Genomic DNA, 20,871 nt, shown 5'->3' with positions numbered 1-20,871 from the left:
GGAGGAAATCAAAAAGACTCTGTGTCTGCAGAGACTGACTGGCTGATGGGAATTTCAGTTCAGTAGACAGATTGGAGGCTTCAGTGGGTCCATCCTGAGTCCTCTTACCTTATCACGCACTAAGATCCCTGTAAGGAGAATGTTTTGTGTACTGTATGTATGGAAGTATCATCTGTCACCCAAAAAAATGAAGGCATATTATCTGAGGCAGGAGGTAGAAGGTGAGACTTTCAGTATGGAGAAAAGAACTCTTGGATAGAATTGGGTGCAAAAGATCTTCACCTGGACTTTGATGAGACAGATCAAGAAACAGGTGAGAGGTAACCAGCCTCTTGGCAGAACTTAGATCAGTTTAAATGGAATTATTGAGTTACAACTTAGCTGAAATGATCTAAACGTTGTGACCTAGGCATTTTTTTTCATAAATACTGTCTCAGATACATTTTTAGAGGAACTGTGGCATTGTGGAACAGTTCACAGTTACAGTTCTGGCTCTAAGGAATAGCCATGTTTTGCCTCCTGTGTGCCAGAACCAGCACCTGTGACGATAGAAACGATGACCTCAGCAGATAGCTGGCTGCAACACTAATGCTAAGAATGGCAGCAGATGACATCTTGAGCCTAGAGAGAAGGTTCCCCCATCTTGATGCACCTGCCTTTCTGACGTACGGTTGGGCCCAGTGATGCTGAGCATCTTTCTGAGGATTCTCTTTATGGGGACATACTTAGACTGAGACTCTCCTTAAAGTATCCCTCCCTGTATCTCAGTTCCTATGCGAATGGACTGCTCCTCTTGGTGGGATTCCTCCAGACTCTTTCCCAAGTCTCTCCTATTTCCTCCTTCCTCTGAATTTCCCTTCTGCCAGCTTTTCAAGGTTGCCGTTCTTTTGCTTGCTCTGTCTCTCTCACTTGCTCAGTCCTGGGCTCTTTCCATTCCACACTGTAACCTTCCACCCCACTTCCATGTCTCCTTAAGCCTCCTTCCCACCTCAGAACTAGAACTGCCATTAAGACTTACCACATTCTTTTTGACTGTGATATGCCTCAGCCACAATAGAAGCTTGACAGTCTCAACAGGCAGGAAGTGCCATACTTGGGTATCAGATTCTCATTGATCTTGACAAGTGCTGCCAAGGTGCCAGCAAGCAGTCTGAGACCCATGCTCAGGCATTCTTCGGCCTCTATTTTTGGCCCCACCCACTGTGCCCCATGCCATATTTACCAGATCTACTTGGCAACAATCTAACATCCTCCCAAAGCCTTTCAGAACCTGGAGCTTCTGGCTCCCTCTCCTTTCAGTCTTGATCTATAGGACCCGGCCCCTCCATGGGCTCTAACCAGGTCTTTAACCTTCCCTCTGAATCATCCAAAGCAAGGCTACATCAGAGCATGGGGGCTACTTTATTAAAGCCTGAACTTGTCTTTGGCTCCACTCACTGAGCCTTTAGAGTCCTTTGGAAAGATCCATGTGACTTCTCCACACTCTCTGAGACATGTTGTGGCCCTATCATGTGCAGTAGACATTCCACATGCTACATTGCATGATCTGCTTCTTGCCAACCTTCTGGAAACATCTGTTTCCTAATTCCCATTGCTCTAACTTACCATGTATCCTGCCTCATGACCTCGGCTCTTTCTCTCAGCTCCTGAGAGCCTACATTCTGTGTCCATTAGCACAGCTCAGTTGCTCATTCCCTTGAACACTTGGCTCATGTGGAGCTGCCTCACTTCTGTTCTTGCTGTCTCCCTGTTTGTTTTTCCTACATGCTTGGAATGCTATGGTGTGTTGGTCAAGCTTTCCCAGGGAGAAGGTACTACACAGGGAGATACTCTCCTGCCTCATGCTGTGCTTATGTCCCACAATTGTCATCAAGTGGATATGGATGTCCCAGCTGGTTCATGTACCCAGCTTTGAGAATTACATCCTGGAGATCCATGCCCGTGCCTCAGATCACAGGCACTTCCCAGACTTAGCTCCAGATCCCACTATCATAAACGAATTCCCCTGCAGTAGTGGTTCCTCTGTTTTGGGGTTCCTTCTTGCCAGAATTTGTCATCATGCTAAAATCCTCCCTGATGCCATTCTTCCAAGTGATCTTGGGCAGTCTGGGACTTTCTGGAGTTCAGTACATATCTGTGTAGTTGGAGCCAAGAGAAGCTCAGACTTCTTAGAATCTCAACTTGCTGGGAAGCCTCTTGTCATCAGGACCTCTTCCATCAAAGGGACCAGGCTGTACCCATCTGTGTATGAACATCTGCCCTAGTGAATGTCCTGGCTTGCTGATAAGACTGAGTCTTCATTCTCACTACATTAACATTCATAAGCTCTTCATAAACAGGTTTCTGAATTGATTCACACATTCATGCCTGCATTCATTCATTACTGCTCTGCATCCAGATCTGACCTGTATGCAGAGGATAGGCAATGGCCCAGAGCTGCTGGCCTTGAGTCTTGGCCCTAGGAGGTAGAGACAGACAAATGGAGATTGTGATGGTGTGGTACCTGCTATATTGTCTGGCTGATGGTAGAGCATATGAAGTCCAGATTCCTATCCAGTCCTCATTTCCCTGTGGCTGGGTGAGGGTTCATTGTGGACAATGTATCCTCCAAGGTCTCCAAATCTCTGGACTTGTGCTGAACCTGCAGTGTGCACTGAAGACTTGACAAGCTGCTTAGTTCTGCACTGAGCCCCTCCTAAAACGGATCCTCAACACTGAGGGCAGGCAACATGGTAGCCTGCATCTTCCTGGCAGCATCTTGACAGACAGCTGCCCTATAACTGTTCTCCTATTAGAAGTGGCAGAGGGATGATGAGAACTCTGAGAGGTTAATGCAAATGCAAGTACCTTGAGAGAAGAGAACAGAGGCATGCAGGAGCTCCAGCAGGCTGCCCTGAGGAGAATCTTCTCTGCTGAGGAATGTAGAGGAAGGGAAGGGGAGGGGTTTCAGAGGATGTGGGCACATGCTCCTGGTTTATAGCAGGGTTGAGCAGCATCACTGTTCCCTCCTTCCACTCCCCTTGGTGTGCTGCTGGAGTGCATGGTTAGTTTTGGAATAGTGTGTGTGTGTGTGTGTGTGTGTGTGTGTGTGTGTGTGTGTATACATGGTTGTGAGTTAGGATGAATTATGTCCTAAGCAGCTAGCTGGTCATCCATGAATCCACATTTCATTAAAGTGAATCTTGTCTAAAAACACTCAGTAGGTCAGCATGTCCCTGATACAGAGGTTTGTCCACAGGGAGGCCATGGTAAGCTGGACTTCTGCTTGTACAGAGGTTGAGTGGAGGCTGCACATGGCTGAGAGTCCCCAGCACAAATATGCAGAGGACAGCAGCCCTGCCCTGCCATTTCTGATGACAGCTGGGAAACAGGGCCCTTTTGGAACAGGGTTAGTGTTCAGGGTGAGGGTCAAAACAACCCCTCATCTGCTGTTTAATACACTGTGGAGCCTCAGTTTCTCCTCCTGCCTCCTCTCTGCTGCAGGATGATATGAAGGTCACATTTAGTGACACACACATCCCAAGCCACTAGAAAATGCAGAGAGCCAGCCTCTTCTGGTTTCCCTTTCTGCACAGCACATTGTGGACGCCTGCTGGTCATTCCTGGGACTGACATGCCTTGTGTCTAGGGAGCTGCATGGCTGTTAAAACATGTCCTACCTGCTCATCCCGTGGGCTCTGGTGCTTTTAGCACTATGATGGCGGGTTACAGATCAATGTAATGATGAAGAATACCAGTCAGTAGGACCTGACACTTGGATGCAGAAAAATGAGTTTGTACTTTAAAGAAGATGATTAACCTTAGCAACTGTATCCCTGGTCCTTTCTCAACTGGCTTGGGGTCAGGGATTGAGTAAAAGTGACCTGGCTGACTAAGTGCAGAGAGGAGTGTGAGAGCCAGGTGTCCTGCTCTTCCTGCCAGCAGCCCTAGGCAGTCTACCTGAGTCCCAGCAGCCTCAGTCATTCCCCTGAGAAACATATGTGTTGACTATGACAGTCATATATTTCCTTTTTTTCCCATTTTTTATTAGGTATTTAGCTCATTTACATTTCCAATGCTATACCAAAAGTCCCCCATACCCACCCACCCCCACTCCCCTACCCACCCACTCTCCCTTTTTGGCCCTGGCATTCCCCTGTACTGGGGGCATATAAAGTTTGCATGTCCAGTGGGCCTCTCTTTCCAGTGATGGCCGACTAGGCCATCTTTTGATACATATGCAGCTAGAGTCAAGAGCTCCGGGTACTGGTTAGTTCATAATGTTGTTCCACCTATAGGGTTGCAGTTCCCTTTAGCTCCTTGGGTAATTTCTCTAGCTCCTCCATTGGGAGCCCTGTGATCCATCCATTAGCTGACTGTGAGCATCCACTTCTGTGTTTGCTAGGCCCCGGCATAGTCTCACAAGAGACAGCTACATCTGGGTCCTTTCGATAAAATCTTGCTAGTGTGTGCAATGGTGTCAGCGTTTGGATGCTGATTATGGGGTGGATCCCTGGATATGGCAGTCCCTAAATGGTCCATCCTTTCATCTCAGCTCCAAACTTTGTCTCTGTAACTCCTTCCATGGGTGTTTTGTTTCCAATTCTAAGGAGGGGCATAGTGTCCACACTTCAGTCTTCATTCTTCTTGAGTTTCATGTGTTTAGCAAATTGTATCTTATATCTTGGGTATCCTAGGTTTGGGGCTAATATCCACCTATCAGTGAGTACATATTGTGTGAGTTCCTTTGTGAATGTGTTACCTCACTCAGGATGATGCCCTCCAGGTCCATCCATTTGGCTAGGAATTTCATAAATTCATTCTTTTTAATAGCTGAGTAGTACTCCATTGTGTAGATGTACCACATTTTCTGTATCCATTCCTCTGTTGAGGGGCATCTGGGTTCTTTCCAGCTTCTGGCTATTATAAATAAGGCTGCTATGAACATAGTGGAGCATGTGTCCAGCATCTTCTGGATATATGCCCAGGAGAGGTATTGCTGGATCCTCCGGTAGTACTATGTCCAATTTTCTGAGGAACTGCCAGACTGATTTCCAGAGTGGTTGTACAAGCCTGCAATCCCACCAACAATGGAGGAGTGTTCCTCTTTCTCCACATAATCGCCAGCATCTGCTGTCACCTGAATTTTTGATCTTAGCCATTCTGACTGGTGTGAGGTGGAATCTCAGGGTTGTTTTGATTTGCATTTCCCTGATGATTAAGGATGTTGAACATTTTTTCAGGTGCTTCTCTGCCATTCGGTATTCCTCAGGTGAGAATTCTTTGTTCAGTTCTGAGCCCCATTTTTTTAATGGGGTTATTCGATTTTCTGAAGTCCACCTTCTTGAATTCTTTATATATGTTGGATATTAGTCCCCTATCTGATTTAGGATAGGTAAAGATCCTTTCCCAATCTGTTGGTGGTCTTTTTGTCTTATTGACGGTGTCTTTTGCCTTGCAGAAACTTTGGAGTTTCATTAGGTCCCATTTGTCAATTCTCGATCTTACAGCACAAGCCATTGCTGTTCTGTTCAGAAATTTTTCCCCTGTGTCCATATCTTCAAGGCTTTTCCCCACTTTCTCCTCTATAAGTTTCAGTGTCTCTGGTTTTATGTGAAGTTCCTTGATCCACTTAGATTTCACCTTAGTACAAGGAGTTAAGTATGGATCGATTCGCATTCTTCTACATGATAACAACCAGTTGTGCCAGCACCAATTGTTGAAAATGCTGTCTTTCTTCCACTGGATGGTTTTAGCTCCCTTGTCGAAGATCAAGTGACCATAGGTGTGTGGGTTCATTTCTGGGTCTTCAATTCTATTCCATTGGTCTACTTGTCTGTCTCTATACCAGTACCATGCAGTTTTTATCACAATTGCTCTGTAGTAAAGCTTTAGGTCAGGCATGGTGATTCCACCAGAGGTTCTTTTATTTTTGAGAAGACTTTTTGCTATCCTAGGTTTTTTGTTATTCCAGATGAATTTGCAAATTGCTCCTTCTAATTCGTTGAAGAATTGAGTTGGAATTTTGATGGGGATTGCATTGAATCTGTAGATTGCTTTTGGCAAGATAGCCATTTTTACAATGTTGATCCTGCCAATCCATGAGCATGGGAGATCTTTCCATCTTCTGAGATCTTCTTTAATTTCTTTCTTCAGAGAATTGAAGTTCTTGTCATACAGATCTTTCACTCCCTTAGTTAGAGTCACACCAAGGTATTTTATATTATTTGTGACTATTGTGAAGGGTGTTGTTTCCCTAATTTCTTTCTCAGCCTGTTTATCTTTTGTGTCAAGAAAGGCCACTGATTTGTTCGAGTTAATTTTATATGCAGCTACTGCACTGAAGCTGTTTATCCGGTTTAGGAGTTCTCTGGTGGAATTTTTAGGGTCACTTAACTATCCTATCATATCATCTGCAAATAGTGATATTTTGTCTTCTTCCTTTCCAATTTGTGTCCCCTTGATCTCTTTTTGTTGTCAAATTGCTCTGGCTAGGACTTTGAGTACTATATTGAATAGGTAAGGAGAAAGTGCGCAGCCTTGTCTAGTCCCTGATTTTAGTGGGATTGCTTCTTGTTTCTTTCCATTTAGTTTGAAGTTGGTTACTGGTTTGCTGTATATTGCTTTTATTATGTTTAGGTATATGCCTTGAATTTCTGATTTTCAGAGACTTTTATCATGAAAGGGTGTTGGATTTTGTGAAATGCTTTCTCAGCATCTAATGAGATGATCATATGTTTTTGTCTTTCAGTTTGTATATATAGTGGATTATGTTAATGGATTTCTGTATATTTAACCATCCTTCAAGTAGGATAAAGCCTACTTGATCATGATGGTTGATCGTTTTGATGTGTCCTTGGATCTGGTTTGCAAGGATTTTATTGAGTATTTTTGCATCGATATTCATAAGGGAAATTGGTCTGAAGTTCTCTTTCTTTGTTGGGTCTTAATGTGTTTTAGGTATCAGAGTAATTGTGACTTCATAGAATGAGTTGGGTAGAGTACCTTCTGTTTCTATTTTGTGGAATAGTTTGAGTTGAATTGGAATTTGGTCTTCATTGAAGGTCTGATAGAACTCTGCACTAAACCCATCTTGTCCTGGACTTTTTTGGTTGGGAGACTATTAAAGACTACTTTTATTTCTTTAGGGGAAATGGGACTGTTTAGATCATTAATCTGTTCCTTATTTAACTTTGGTACCTTGTATCGGTCTAGGAAATTGTCCATTTCATCCAGGTTTTCCAGTTTTGTTGAGTATAGCATTTCTTAGTAGGATCTGATGATGTTTTGGATTTCCTCATGTTCAGTTGTTATGTCTCCCTTTTAATTTCTGATTTTGTTAAGTAGGATACTGTCTCTGTGCCCTCTAGTTAGTCTGGCTCTGGGTTTATCTATCTTGTTGATTTTGTGAAAAACAAAACAAAACAAAACAAAACAAAACAAAACAAAACAAAACAAAACAAAAAACCAGCTCCTGATTTGGTTGATCCTTTGTATAGTTCTTTTTATTTCCACTTGGTTGATTTCAGCCCTGAGTTTGATTATTTCCTGCTGCCTACTCCTCTTGGGTGAATTTGTTTCCTTTTGTTCTAGAGCTTTTAGGTGTGCTGTCAAGCTGCTAGCATATGCTCTCTCTAGTTTCTTTTTGATGGCAGTCAGAGCTATGAGTTTTTCTCCTTAGGAATGCTTTCATTGTGTCCCATAAATTTGGGTTTGTTGTGGCTTCAGTTGTTAATCACCTAAGTCTGCAGCTTTTTTACCCTCAGAAAGAGCAAAGAACGTTTTATGGTTTTTTAGATGTTGTCACCAGCATTTCAATACAGTTAGAGAGTTAGAATTACCAGAGACCCTCAGACTTCAAAGCCACACCAGAGTCCTATTCTGTGCCTCCACCATCACTCTCTCTGATCCAGGAGGCTCTCAGCACCTTCCCACTGTTGAATTAGTATAAAATAGATCGATGTTCATCATGGAGAAACCAGTGAGCAATACAGGAAGTTCCTAGGGTTTCAACCTAAGGGAATGGCAGTACTTTCAGGCACATATCTTCCTGACCACAGTCTGTTCCCTCAATTATACACTGGGTCGCTCCCTTTAGAGGGTTCATCACACAGGCAATAATTGAAGAATAAGAGAGGAGAAACCCTCATTGCCCAAGGAATGAGGGAAAGAAAACCCTGACATCTAGGTCCTAGACTGCAGAAGAGATGGACTCGGAGTTGACCACAAGTTCCAGAATAAGCTCACCAACAGAAGGAGGTGCATTCAGCACTAAGCTCCTTAGACACCTGGGTTGAATCCAGGAAGGATGGAGGGATATAGCTGGGGATTGTCAATACACACAGAGTACATGTGGTGTCCCAGTCTCAGGGCAATGCCTAACAGACACATTGGGAAAACTGTTGGGCCATTTGATTGTTTCAATAGATGAGTCCTTCTCTCATCTCATGGCTATCAGGGAAGGGTACCTGATTGCTCACTGGGAACTGGGGTCCGAGTGTGACCCACCAGGCTCTAATTTCTGTTGACTTCTTATCCACTGCTCAATGGGTCTTTGCCAGAGCCCTAAGACTCAAGCAAGTTTCAATCTGAATGTACAGCTGAACTTCTCCATGTACACCACTGGCTGTGTTTCCAGGTCCAGAGGATTCTCGAGGAACAGCACTTGCCCCAACCCAAATGTACCTTGACCTGTCCTCTTTTATCAAGACAGCAGGCAAGCTCATCCCTTGAGCTGAATAATCCACTCTTCTCTCCAGTTGTATCCTGATGTTCCTGGAGACTGCCCTCAATGGCAATCTTCATCTATCATAATTCAGTTCTCTGTAACCTTATAGAGTACCTTTCCCAAGTAAGAAACTTTGTCTAACCCCTCCTTATGCTCTTTATGGCTCTGATTATTCTAATATCCTCAAAGAGCCATACTCTTTGCCAACCTGTGGTCACTCCTACATCTTCTACTCCACCATCATTCAGCTACACTGTTGTTCCAGAAATCCACCTCTTCTCAGATCTTCAGAAATGGCTCCATTGTTCTTTGCCCTGCCCAAAATATTCTCTCTGGTTATCTGAGCACTTTCACATCCTCCTGGCATCCATGACAGCAGAAATGTCACCTGATCCATGGACCATTTGGTTCTTCTCTGGGAAGTATCAGAGCTCTGTTTCATCAACCACCTGCCCTCCATAGTGACACCTCATGAACAGGGTCACAACTTGGAGGAGACTGTTCCTCTGTCCTCAGGACACTTGGAAGAGCATCCCACAAGCCAAAATGTCTACTTGAGTGGTCATGGTGGAAATAACTCAGTTTTCCTCTGCCTTAGTTTCCTGTTCCACAGAAGGGACTATTAATAGTATATTGGTCAAAGGGCCATAAAAGGAGTCACAGAATGCATGACAATCTCGACTACTATGTTGTCACTAGAGGCAACCCCTTCCAACAGGAGTTGAGGGAACACTGCCTGGGCACTTTCTGTGCAGGTAATGTTTATCGATCCTTTCCTCCTGTCTCCTATTTTGGTTGGTGGTGTTCATTTTTTATGTGAGGTTGGTCAGCTGGGATCTTAGAGAGTGGCTGAGGTGGAGTGCCAGGGGAAGAAGAGCTGGTCTGACCCTCAGTCCCATGCAGCTGCAGGAGTTTGGGTTCTAACTGTGCCAGATGTAGGCAGGCTCAGGGGACCCTGCATGGGGCACTGAGTGGCAAAGCCTGCAGAGGGAAAGCATAACCTTGAGAAAGCATGGCACCAGGCCTTCTCAGATGCTGGAATGACATTCAGAGCAACAGGTTCCCCTCTCAGTCCTGGGCCTGATTCTCAAGGGTTAGCCCAGAGGCCAGCATGGTCCCATCAAGATTGTGCAAGCAGATGTGCTCAAAGTTGGTATTGGAACTCTGTGTATTTGCCAATGCCTAGGTTTGGGGTACAGACACATAAAGAGGAGTCACCAGGGAAGAAGAATAAAGGCAGATTCCAGGTTCAGAAATATGCACAGATGCTCCCAAGAGGCCCAAGAGCCCGACACTGAGAGTCCAAAGTCTTATGTGCATGTGGGATCACAGAGATAGTCAATGTAGCTGTCTAAGCCAACTTTGGAACAGCCAATCAGAGCTTGAATGACAGGATGTATATAGAGATCCATATGCAGACTCTGTCCCAGAGCCCTGGACAGAATCATGAGAACTTGGTGAGCTTTAGGTCTACTTGGGGTTATTGACTTTGGCCATAAAGAGGATACTCTGAGCACTTGTGTGATAGATAACAATCAGGAATGGCCTGTTGAAACACACAGCTGGTAATACGGCCTTACGAATGCCACCAATAACCCCTGTGGCAGCAGCTGCTTCTGTGCCTGTCTCAGCCACATCCAGCACAGCCTTGTGGACCACCTGTGGGGAAAGAAACACATCACTCAGTAGAGACCAGGGAGGGAAGGAAAGAGGTCTGGAGCAGGCGGTAAGTGCTGGCCTCATCTGCTGGGGAATTTCCTTGTTCCTTCCCTGGGCTCTAATCCTGCATTTCCCAAGTCTCTGCTCAGGGTGTGAGATGAGGCAGGCCCTGGTCTGCTCAGTGTCTGAATCTGTGTTGTCCTCAAATCACTACAACAGGAGGACAGGAGCAGGCAGTGGCAGGAGTTTCCTCACAGGCAGCCCCCCAACTTCGTCAGAGGGAACAGCCAGGGTGCTGTCAGCCAGTGCCAGATTCATCATCCCTCCTGCTCCAGCCTCCTTGGGATATGCAACAGCAAAGTGCAACCCATGGTTTCACATTCTCAAAATACCATGTCCTGCTGGGACTGATCTGTACCCAGAGCTCTGAGTGGGCGCTGGACTGAACATTGGTTACAGCCAGGCTGTGCACCTAAGAATGTAGTATAGGGGTCGAAAGCATCTTCTTTCCCATTCTTGGAGTTTTCCTCAAAACCACCATGACTCCTTGTCATTACTTTTACTATTAATAATCTGAGTGCTGGTCAAGAAGTACTGTCCCAGCACTGTAGTATAGGAGGTAAAGTATGGAAGTGGTTTGGCCTACAATGTATTTTGGGTGCCAATGAAGTGAATGGTGGGTGCCCCTGTAGTGTATTGTAGGTGCCCCTGCAGTGTACTGTATGTTGCCCTGCAGGGCAGCACATGTTAGTATCCATGGTTCTATGGAGCAACTCTAGGCCCTCTCCACTATGGGCTCCTAGGTGAGCTTATGTACAGGGGTAGAAGATGGACATTTGTTAAGGAACCTCAGCAATGTAGTTCTCACACATGTTCCATCCCCACAGCCTACATGCTCTTCACCACCCCCATTCAGGACCCAAGGCAAAACATCCTGTGCTTCTTGTATTACCTGAGACACACTCAGTTTCTTGGCTTCTGTGATCCCAGATAGGTCAGCTTGTTCTGTGAAGACTTCCTTAATCCCCATTTCTGGAAGGACATCCTCTTCCAGCCTGTAGTCACTAGCGATGGAGAACTTGGGCAGGTTTAGCTCCTCTATTTGGCTGAGAATAAAAAAGAGCAAGGTAAGAGTCCCTGGACTCTATGACCCCCCCTCAATCCATCATGTCGCTGGGTCTCCTCACCACACAGCCTTCTCCCTGGAGAAAATCCTCTTCCTATCCATGCCTAGAGGACTTGACTTTGCTCTTTCTAATGCATTAATCATCCAACAGGTCCCGAGAGTGTTTACAGTGGACAGGCAACCTGACTTGTTCCTAGCCGTTCTGTGACTTAGTATGCTTTCCTCCTACATCCACAGTACAATTCTCCCCTAGCATGGCAACCCTAAAACATCTTCTAATGAGCCTTCTATTTAAAATCGCACACTGCATCAGATTCCAGCTTTCCTAATCTTTGGACACTCCCCTTCTTAACTTTACCCTTTCTCACATTTTAACCTATTTGATGATGGTTAATTTAATTTTCATTGCAACACTCTTTCTTCCTCAATGCTAAGAGGAGCCCAAAGGGTACATTTGTGTTTCAGTCTCTGATATACTTTCAGAGTCTACATCAGATGATATATAGTAGGACTTCAAGTCTTATCCTATGTATGGTTAATAATGGCTATTGAGGCATGAGATAGCAGAGCTGATTCTCAGAGCTCATCTGTCAATCACAATTCACCCTGCCTTCCAACTCATTCTATATTCCATGTAACTTACAGCCTGTTAGAGGGAGAAAACCACAGCTCCTTGTTCTAACTGATCCCATCTTGTGAACAACAAAATTGACAGCAACTCATGGCCCAAAATACATAATCAACAGAAAGAAATTCAACTAAATTCTAACTGTCCCCCAGGGAATGCCCACCATTACAAAGGATACTAGTGAGACTCTGAGGTACAGGGACACTGGCCACTATGTAACAGCAGGATATTTGTCCTAGCCAGTTTTGGTTCCTGTGGATCTGCACCTGGAAAACAAAGTTTTCCTCCATTTCCTCAGGGTCTCTGGTTGTAAGCTGGCTTCCACCTGCTGCATCCTGCCTTGGTCAGGGAGGATGAGCAGGGCACTGGCATTTCCTGTGTACTTCAGCTCCAACACAGAGCACGATAGCTCCTCATCACGGAAGTGGCGTGCAGTCAGTAACTTCATTTTCATCATGGGAACCTTCACAGATCTCTTCTCATCCAAGTAGAACTCAGACTCAAATGTGTCCTGGGGGTCAAAGGATATCTTCCATTTGCCTAAAGATGAGGCAAATGATCACGTTTTAAACACAAGACAAGCACTTCACCTCCTCCCCAATTATGCTCAGATTTGGAGTTATGGATGCAATCCATCATCTTCAGTCACTCAAAGTGTTCCTTCTTGTAGCATATGATGAATTAGATAAAGCTTGGTAGTTGACCAAGCTGCTAGCTGTGGGCATTGTCTCCAGGATGGGTCTAGAAAGGGAACTTCAAAACCACAGCCTGGCTACTTGAGCTCCTGACACAGTCAGGGATCTGGGGTGGAGAGTGTAAGAGAGGCAAGAGTGAAAGTGAGACTAGAGACAGGGGAGAGTTGAGGCTCTCATCTTCCTCAGGAGAACCAATGTCTTGTGGGCCATGTTTTAGGGGAAACAAGAGCACAGGCTGAGTTCTCCAAAATCATGAGTAGTTCATAATCCATAACTTGTGGACTAACACATGGGCAATGAGTCCTCATCTCACACATGGGCCATGACAGTCTCCACAAATCACAGACACCACTCAGGCTTATCCCAGAATTCTAGTTTCTGTCCCCACTACCAATGTACATTATGGGGCTTGATATTGAAACAATTCCTTCCTCTTAGCATCTTGCAGCCTAGGCATACATCCCACCTCACAGCAAGCAGCACTTGAGTTTGGGTCTGGGGAGAGTTGAAAGAACCATGTCCTGCAGTCTAACCCTTCAGGCTGTCACTCACCACCATTACCAGGTCACAGCAGCTCTGGGGCCATCCTGCCCTCTTGACCTTCTGTCCTCCTGTCCTCTGTCTTCCTGTGTTCTCATCTCCTCTCCTATTTTTCTCTCCATTGTCATCTTCATTTTCTGCCTGTAGCCCAGACCTGCCTTAACTCTACCCTGGATTAACTTTAATTAGCTCCAGACACCACAAGGTTTGGTTATATCATGACTTCTGTCAGGCACCAATTTCAGGGCTGTCCTTTTGCTCCCTGTCTCTATCAGTGAGGAATGGTGGGTATTGGATTTCTAGATTTCCCCCCCAGTACCATCACCTAAAATATCTCCAGCTGAGTCTCCAACTCTCTTGCATCCAAGTCTCATCAGACTCCTTGAACCAGGAATGTCTCTTGGCTAAATGGCTAGTTATTTTACAAAGGCAAAATTCCACAAAGCAGTCAGATTCTAAACACAGAATGCTGCCTGGCTGACACTTCCCCATCTCTAATAGCTCTTACCAAGTCCTTGCTTCTCCATGCACAGCAACAGTTCAGTACAGAAAATCGTCAGAGGAGAAGTGCTGCACCAAACCTGCCCACAGGGCTCTTCACTAGTTGTAGTTATACTACCTTCCATATCTCAATTACCGTCTCTGAGCTACTTACAATCAAGAAATTCCTAGCCCACCTGGACCCTCCCAGAGACAGTGGCTCTCCAGCATGTATGGACTTCTGCTATAGGAACATATTAGAAATACCTGCAATGGGAATCTGGGGGGAACCTGTCTCTGCAGGGAATAGCCCTGGCTTCTGACCAGCAGGTAGGATTGAACATGTGAGGTAAGACATTCTGCTTGTAAGTGAGGTTAAGTCATAGCCAATAGGCAGCCCTTGTAGACTGAGATCTCAGGACTTCTCTTGAGCATGCACCAGGAAATACAACCATTGTCTAGAGACAGCTCAGAAGAGGAGACTGGTGAGTGACAAGAAGCTAGGCACCCACATGCCCAAGGCTTTGGGCACCTTCTTTCCTGTGATCCTCTTATAGCACAGGTACCCAGCTAAGCTCCTCTCCCTCCACTCCTGAGCAGTGACCATGCTCACCTTTAAAGTAGATGTAATTCACCAGCACCATCAATGTCCCATCATCCAGTTCTGAGATCAGTTTCTTGATCATCCCCTGGGTCTGATTGCTCACATAGTCATTGATGAGGTTTTTGGCCTCAGTAGGCTGCTGGAAGTCTGCTGTGAAGGCCTCAGTCTGGTACAGAGCCCTTGTCTTCTCATGGAATTCTGCCAGGATCTGCAGGTCCTTTTCAATAAACATGGCATTGCCTATGTTTATCTGATCCTGGTCTTCTGGCTGGCTGAGACTCTGTAGGAGGTTGCCAAAGCCCTGGTGGATGTCTGCTTCAGGGGTCTCTGTGAGATTGAACTTGAGGCCTTCTAAAATCTCTTCCATGGTCTTGCCCTTTGCTCCCAGGGACACGAGGGCCAAGGCAGCTGAGATGCTAAGTGGGGAGAAGACAATATTTTTATCTTGATTCTTCAAAGCCAGCTTCTTGTACAGACTGAAGGCAAAGTCAGTGTTGACGGAGGCCAATGTGAGACTGTCATCTTGTGTCCCATTGTCTTGGTGTTCATGGAATACAATGTCCATTTCCTTTGTGCCATCTGGGAAGCATAGGACAGCAGGACAGATTCCAGCCATTAAAATCATCCCCATAGCTACAATGAAGGCCATCTTCTCTGTTCTTCAGGCTGGAAAGAAAACATCCTTTGAGTCTGGGAAGACCTTTTGGAGCTCTGAGTATCTCATAGTTTTCCCACCCTGGCTGGCGTTGTGCTCTGCTCTGTTGCCCTTCCTGACTCTGTGACTGCCCACAGGAGGTGATCTGGCCTCTCAGGTGCAGTACTCCATCCTGAGCTCCCTACTTCCATGGAGGAAGTGCTGTCACAGAAGCCAATTTTCATAGTAGAGAACCAAGATCCAGAGATTTCAAGGGACATGTTAGGGTCACAAGAAAAATCAGAATAGGAGTGGGGGATGGGTGTAAGCCCTGTCTGCACTTTGCACTTTTGTCACCTCCAGCTGCCCCCTCCTTAGGCTGAACTCTGTTACCTTGGAGCAGTTTTTATCACAGGTCCTATCTTAACCCTTTGATGACAAGTCTATGAAATCTTAAGGCCCCTGAGTTCATTTGGTGCATGAAGCTAGGTGTTGGGGGGGGGGTTAGTTGTAAGGCAGTGGGAGAAATATCTGGTGCAGTGCAGAAATCCTTAACCCATGGGAACTAGCAGTGGAAGGACACACAGGGAAATGTTCTCTCGACTCTTTGTACCTCAGGAGGCTTGAAAAGCCTCCTGGCAGGAAGAAGAAAGAGTATCAGTATCAGTCTCTGATATCTGCGCCAGATTTCATGTTGGCTGTGTGATAGCAATCAAATGGGTAGACCTCTCTGTGCAGCTCAGTGAGGGGACCAGGTTACATTATTGTTAAGTGGCTGGCTTGTTGTTGGCATTGGGGGGTCATGGTAGGAAATGTCTAGGGGTCCATCTCCTCCATATACAACCAGCGTGAGGGCCACAGGCATCCTAATGAAGTATAGTTGAAAGCTTGCAATCAAGGCTATATACCTTTGGCCTCTGATCATTTATTCAGGTGTAAAGTTGAAGGTAGATGGTAAAGGAATGGGAGACAGAGGAAGGAGTGGAGAGAAGAGAGAGCGAAGAGGGGAAATGAGAGAGGAGGTAGGGAAAAGGAGAGAGGAGGATGAGTAGAGGGAAAAGAGGGAGTAGCAAGGAGAGGGGAGAGAAGAGAAAGGAGGGAGGAGAGAGGCGAGATCAGAGAGTAGAAGTTTGGAGAAAGTAAGGAGATAGAAATGGGAAAAAAGGGTGCAAGGAGATAGGAAGAGGGAGGAGAGGGGAGTAGGAAGAGGGAGATGGAGAGAAAGCAGGATGAAGTGAAGAGAATTAGGCTGGGAGAGAAGACAAAAGGAGCACACAGGGAGCTGGAGAAAGCAGAGAAGGGTGTGTTGGCACTAAACCACTTGTCCCCATTGCTGTGACATGCCTACAGAGGAGCCCAGAACCTCAACAACTTGTCTGCCTTTACTCTGTACTTTACTTTCACACTGATGCAACCATTTCTATGGAAAGGCACTCAACAGTATTTTGTCCCACAATTATTTTCAGAGAAAAGAGGTTGCTCAGTTGGTATGGCAAGAGACATGGCTCAGTGAATGGGCATTCTTTGGTTCGCTAGTTGAGGGTGAAACCTGTCTGCCAGGGGATCTGTGATCTAAGAAGGAAGTGGGGTCCCAACACCCACCCCCAGGCATTGCCTTTGTGATGTGAGCAAGACAGAAGTGTCGCCTCATCCAGAGTGACTGTGCAACAGTCCTGTCTCAGCCTAGCTATCACAGCAGCATGCCACGCAAGTTCTCAAAACTTCATCCCAGTAGAGTCAGAGGAGCAGCTTCCATTTATTGTCTATGAGCAGAGACCACAGCATCTGCATCTTCCTTTGGCAAGAGAAACAGACCAGAGAGAAGATTCTGTGAACCCAGAAATGTTCCCTGATTGTAGCCTAGTATCTCATCCAAAGCCCTTGCCTCAGCCACACACATGTTGTAGGCCATAGCTAGTACCATACAGTCCTGGGACAGTGCCTTTTCTGTCCCTGGAGTCAAGGAATCCCGGGCATTACCTGCAGAGCCTCTGTGATAGCTGACTCCTGATGTTCAGGGTTGTTGGCTTGCCTGGCATCTCCCCAGTGAACAGTGATGCCTATTTATTCCTCCCAAGGGCTCCTCCCTCCTCTTAGGAAATGTTGGCATGGACAAGTTGTGCCCTGTGTTCGGTTTACAATTCGTCAGACAAGAAGATTCCTGGTAATATGGATTTGTAGTCTCTATCAGAACTGCCTCCTGATGGGGCAATTCCCAACTCTTCTCTGTACAAGCCCATTGGATCTCCTGGGTATGTATTTTGTTTGTCAAATGTTTCAAAGACAATGTGGAAAGGGGAAGAAGTCAGAAGCAAAACCAGAATGCATGATCTCTACCCTACTGTACTGGCTAGTTTTGTGTCAACTTGACACAGCTGGAGTTATCACAGAGAAAGGAGCTTCAGTTGAGGAAATGCCTCAAGGAGATCCAACTCTAAGGCATTTTCTCAATTAGTGATCAAGGGGGAAAGGCCCCTTGTGGGTGGGACCATTTCTGGGCTGGGAGTCTTGGGTTCTATAAGAGTGCAAGCTGAGCAAGCCTGGGAAGCAAGCCAGTGTAGAACATCCCTCCATGGCCTATGCATCAGCTCCTGCTTCCTGACCTGCTTGAGTTCCAGTCTTGACTTCCTTTGGTGATGAACAGCAGTATGGAAGTGTAAGCTGAATAAACCCTTTTCTTGCCAACTTGCTTCTTGGTCATGATGTTTGTGCAGGAATAGAAACGCTGACTAAGACACCTACTTTTCACCAACGAGGGCTGCAGCTTTATAGTCTAAGTCATTTAAAAATGAACACTGAATACTAACTAAAAAAAATCAGTAGCCCTCCTTTATACAAATATTAAGTGGAAGAACTGAGAGCAAACATCCTGCACAATAGCCACAAGTAACATCAAATATCTTGGTTTAACTCCAACCAGGCAAGGAAACATCCTGCAGGACAAGAGGTTCTACTGTCTGAGGAAAGAAATTGAGGAAGATATTAGAATATGGCAAGATATCCATGCTCATGGATTGGTAGGATTAGCCTAGTAAAAATAGACATTCTAACAAGAGCAGTCTACTGATTCAGTGAAATTCCCATTAAAGTTCCAACACAATTCTTTACAGGCCTTGAAAGAGCATTTCTCAACTTCATATGGAAAAACAAAACACCCAGGATAGGTAAAAAAAATCTTGTATAATAAAAGAACTTCTATATCTGTACCACCATCCCTGGTTTCAAGCTGTACTACAGAGCAATAGTAATAAACCCCCATGGTATTGGCATGAAGACAGGCATGTTGATCAATGGAATAGAACTGAGTGATCTAGGAGAACCCATTGAGCAAAGCAAAGGTTTGGTTTGACTCACAGTTTCAAAGTCTACAGTTCAGGGTCTGCTGGCTCCAGTTCTGTTCTAGGTCTATTTCCAATGTCTGTGACTACCCAGTACCCAGTTCTTGCCTAACTCTTACCCTCCTCCAGGCCCTAGGCTCTGCCACCCACTGCCCTTTTCTGGATCAGCCTCCATCTGATACAGTGTTGGAGCCCAAACTCCTGTAGCTGCATGGGGCTTGTTGGTCAGAGCAGCTCCTCTCCCTCTAGCACTTTTACTCAGGGCAGTGTCACAGCCTTTCTCTGCATTCCCAGCCAAACAACCTCACAGGACAAATAGACACCTCCATCTTCATCACACAAAATGAAAGGAGCAAAGTATCAATTTGTGTGTTCCTGCACAGAAAGTGTCCAGGCAGTGTTCACTCAGCTCCTGTTGGCAGGAGTTGTCTCTAATGACGACAAGGACATAGAGATTGTCATTCACACTCTGTGACTCCTGTGATGGCCCTCTGACCTATATGCTGTTATCAGCCCCTTTCATGTCAAGAGGAAACTGAGACACAGGGAAGCTTAATTATTTCCCCATGACTACACAGGTAGACATTATGATGTGTGGGATGCTCCTCTAAGTGTCTTGGTCAGCCTTACTGAATAGCAGTCCTTGTTTTCAAGCTCCTAGGTAACGTTGATTGATCACTGTCACTATAACCACCTTGTTCATTGTCCTATTGGCAATGTTAGATGGCCGGGGAAAGAGACTGACTGTCCCTAGATTGGGTCATTCTATCTACTTGGTTATTGAACTCCTCTTCAGCTGAAGTCAGGTTTGATAGGTATATTCTTGGGACATAAGTATCTTCATGTCCTTCTCCCATCTAGAGTGATCTCTCCTCATAATTCTTTACCAGGGTCTTTCTCACCAAATTTCCAATCATGTTCTTTGGAAAAAACCTGAAAATCTATTGACTATATCCATGAATCAGTGAGTAATTCCATCACTGGTCATTTCTCCTTCCAACTTGTATGACCGTGTATACTGCCTGAAGTTCTACTTGTTAAGAAGATGTCCCTTTGCTGCTGGAGTCTGGGTTGTCCTTGAATGATTTGTAATGCTCTATCAGTCTATGGCTGGCTGCTGCCTTCATAACTTGCAGGATAATCAGTAAAACAGGCCCTAATATTCTCTGCCTCAGTCATTGGATCATTGAGTACACATCATGAGGCACTAGGTGCATGGTTGTCGGCAGACAGCACTGTCAATAAAGTGGAAATTACAGACATTTGGGGAATTTCTTCATGTAACTTTGTAGTGCCTTCAGGATCTGCATGTGTCATATCATGTAAATATCATTTCCTTTTAATAATGGCATGCTACTATGTACATCTTAACTTGTAACTTGATGAGTCAGACAACAGCTAGGTATAATGGGAAGCTCAGTCATATGGTAATACAGGAGCCTGTCACCACTCTAGTTGGTGGTGCAACCTGGGAGAAGGGAACCTAAAAATGAGGCAGAATAAATTCTCATGCAATGGCTAACTTTATTCAGAATACCAGCCAATTTATACTCAGATGGTTAAGTAGAGTCACCTTAGTAAGTGTACAATCATAAGGACAAACCACAAGTGGTTTAAACAAAACAAACAAACAAACAAACAAACAAACAAACCAAAACCATGGGTTTCCATATAAGCATATAAAACTGTCACTAGTCAGCTGTAATGAATAATCAGAAGGAAACTCCGTCCAGTCCACTCCATCTGGGAGGGTCATACAAGCATAACCCAAGAACAATTTTGTGTGTTTGGAAAAACCTGAGGTCAAGAGACTCCTGTCTTGTTTTCTTGGAGTATTCTCACAAGCACATAAAATTCCCCTGATGTAACTTCTTTCAGGAGCAGCCTTCCCAGCAGCCTGGACCTGTTGAAGAGCCTTCTCCTGCCCCAGCCCTATAGAAAGCTATCAGCTTTCCAAGTCACTTGGAATATGGGCAGAGTAGCCCATTCAAGTGAGGAATGTGAAGTCTCTAGAGCCCAAATAGGCCCACTTACACTAACCCTGAGATGCTGTGTTTGATTCACAATTTTCCCTGACAGAGGCAAATCTAAAGGCTTCTTAACTTTTCCAATCCTAATGGCCCTCACTCCAAGGTCAGGGGACCAACATGAATATTTGGACAACTTCAAAGTATTTTTTTTCTCAACCTTACATTCTGGGACCAGGAAAACAACTAGGGGATGATTTCAGGAATCTGTTGTGTGTTGGGTTTTTGCCAAAACTCCACTAATCACCAGACCTCAATAAGCCACTGCTTTAACTGGAGGACAACAGTGTTTCATGGGTATTCTTGGAATAACTGTCAATTCAGAACCCAGGAAAGTAATTGTTTCTTGTCCCATGTGTGCTCTTGCCCTTGTAAAAGTCTGAAGGTCCCATTTCTGATGACCTGGGAAAGGTGAACACTAAAACGCTTAGAT

General features: G+C 45.2%; 1 protein-coding gene across 1 annotated transcript; it reads right to left on the bottom strand.

Moving 5' to 3' along the window:
* Positions 1-9,859: 9,859 nt before the first annotated feature.
* On the bottom strand, positions 9,860-17,113 carry Serpina3k (serine (or cysteine) peptidase inhibitor, clade A, member 3K). Its single transcript, NM_011458.2, has 5 exons — positions 17,054-17,113; positions 14,449-15,105; positions 12,387-12,660; positions 11,319-11,472; positions 9,860-10,366 (listed from the first exon to the last, which is right to left on the bottom strand). The coding sequence occupies exons 2-5, from the start codon at positions 15,086-15,088 to the stop codon at positions 10,178-10,180; spliced, it is 1,257 nt and encodes a 418-aa protein (NP_035588.2). The 5' UTR covers positions 15,089-15,105; positions 17,054-17,113; the 3' UTR covers positions 9,860-10,177.
* Positions 17,114-20,871: the final 3,758 nt, after the last annotated feature.

Source organism: Mus musculus, chromosome 12 (genome assembly GCF_000001635.26).
Source record: "Mus musculus strain C57BL/6J chromosome 12, GRCm38.p6 C57BL/6J".
Classification (NCBI taxonomy): domain Eukaryota; kingdom Metazoa; phylum Chordata; class Mammalia; order Rodentia; family Muridae; genus Mus; species Mus musculus.
Note: the sequence above shows the minus strand (reverse complement) of the source record. Positions and strands in the feature narration are given on the sequence as shown.

Coding starts and splice junctions, on each gene's coding strand:
- Serpina3k (NM_011458.2), bottom strand. CDS start 15,088: ATGGCCTTCATTGTAGCTATGGGGATGATTTTAATGGCTGGAATCTGT. Junction 12,661..14,448: donor GAATTACATCTACTTTAAAG/GTGAGCATGGTC, acceptor CCTCATCTTTAG/GCAAATGGAAGATATCCTTT. Junction 11,473..12,386: donor AGGAAAACTTTGTTTTCCAG/GTGCAGATCCAC, acceptor TTTTATTCTCAG/CCAAATAGAGGAGCTAAACC.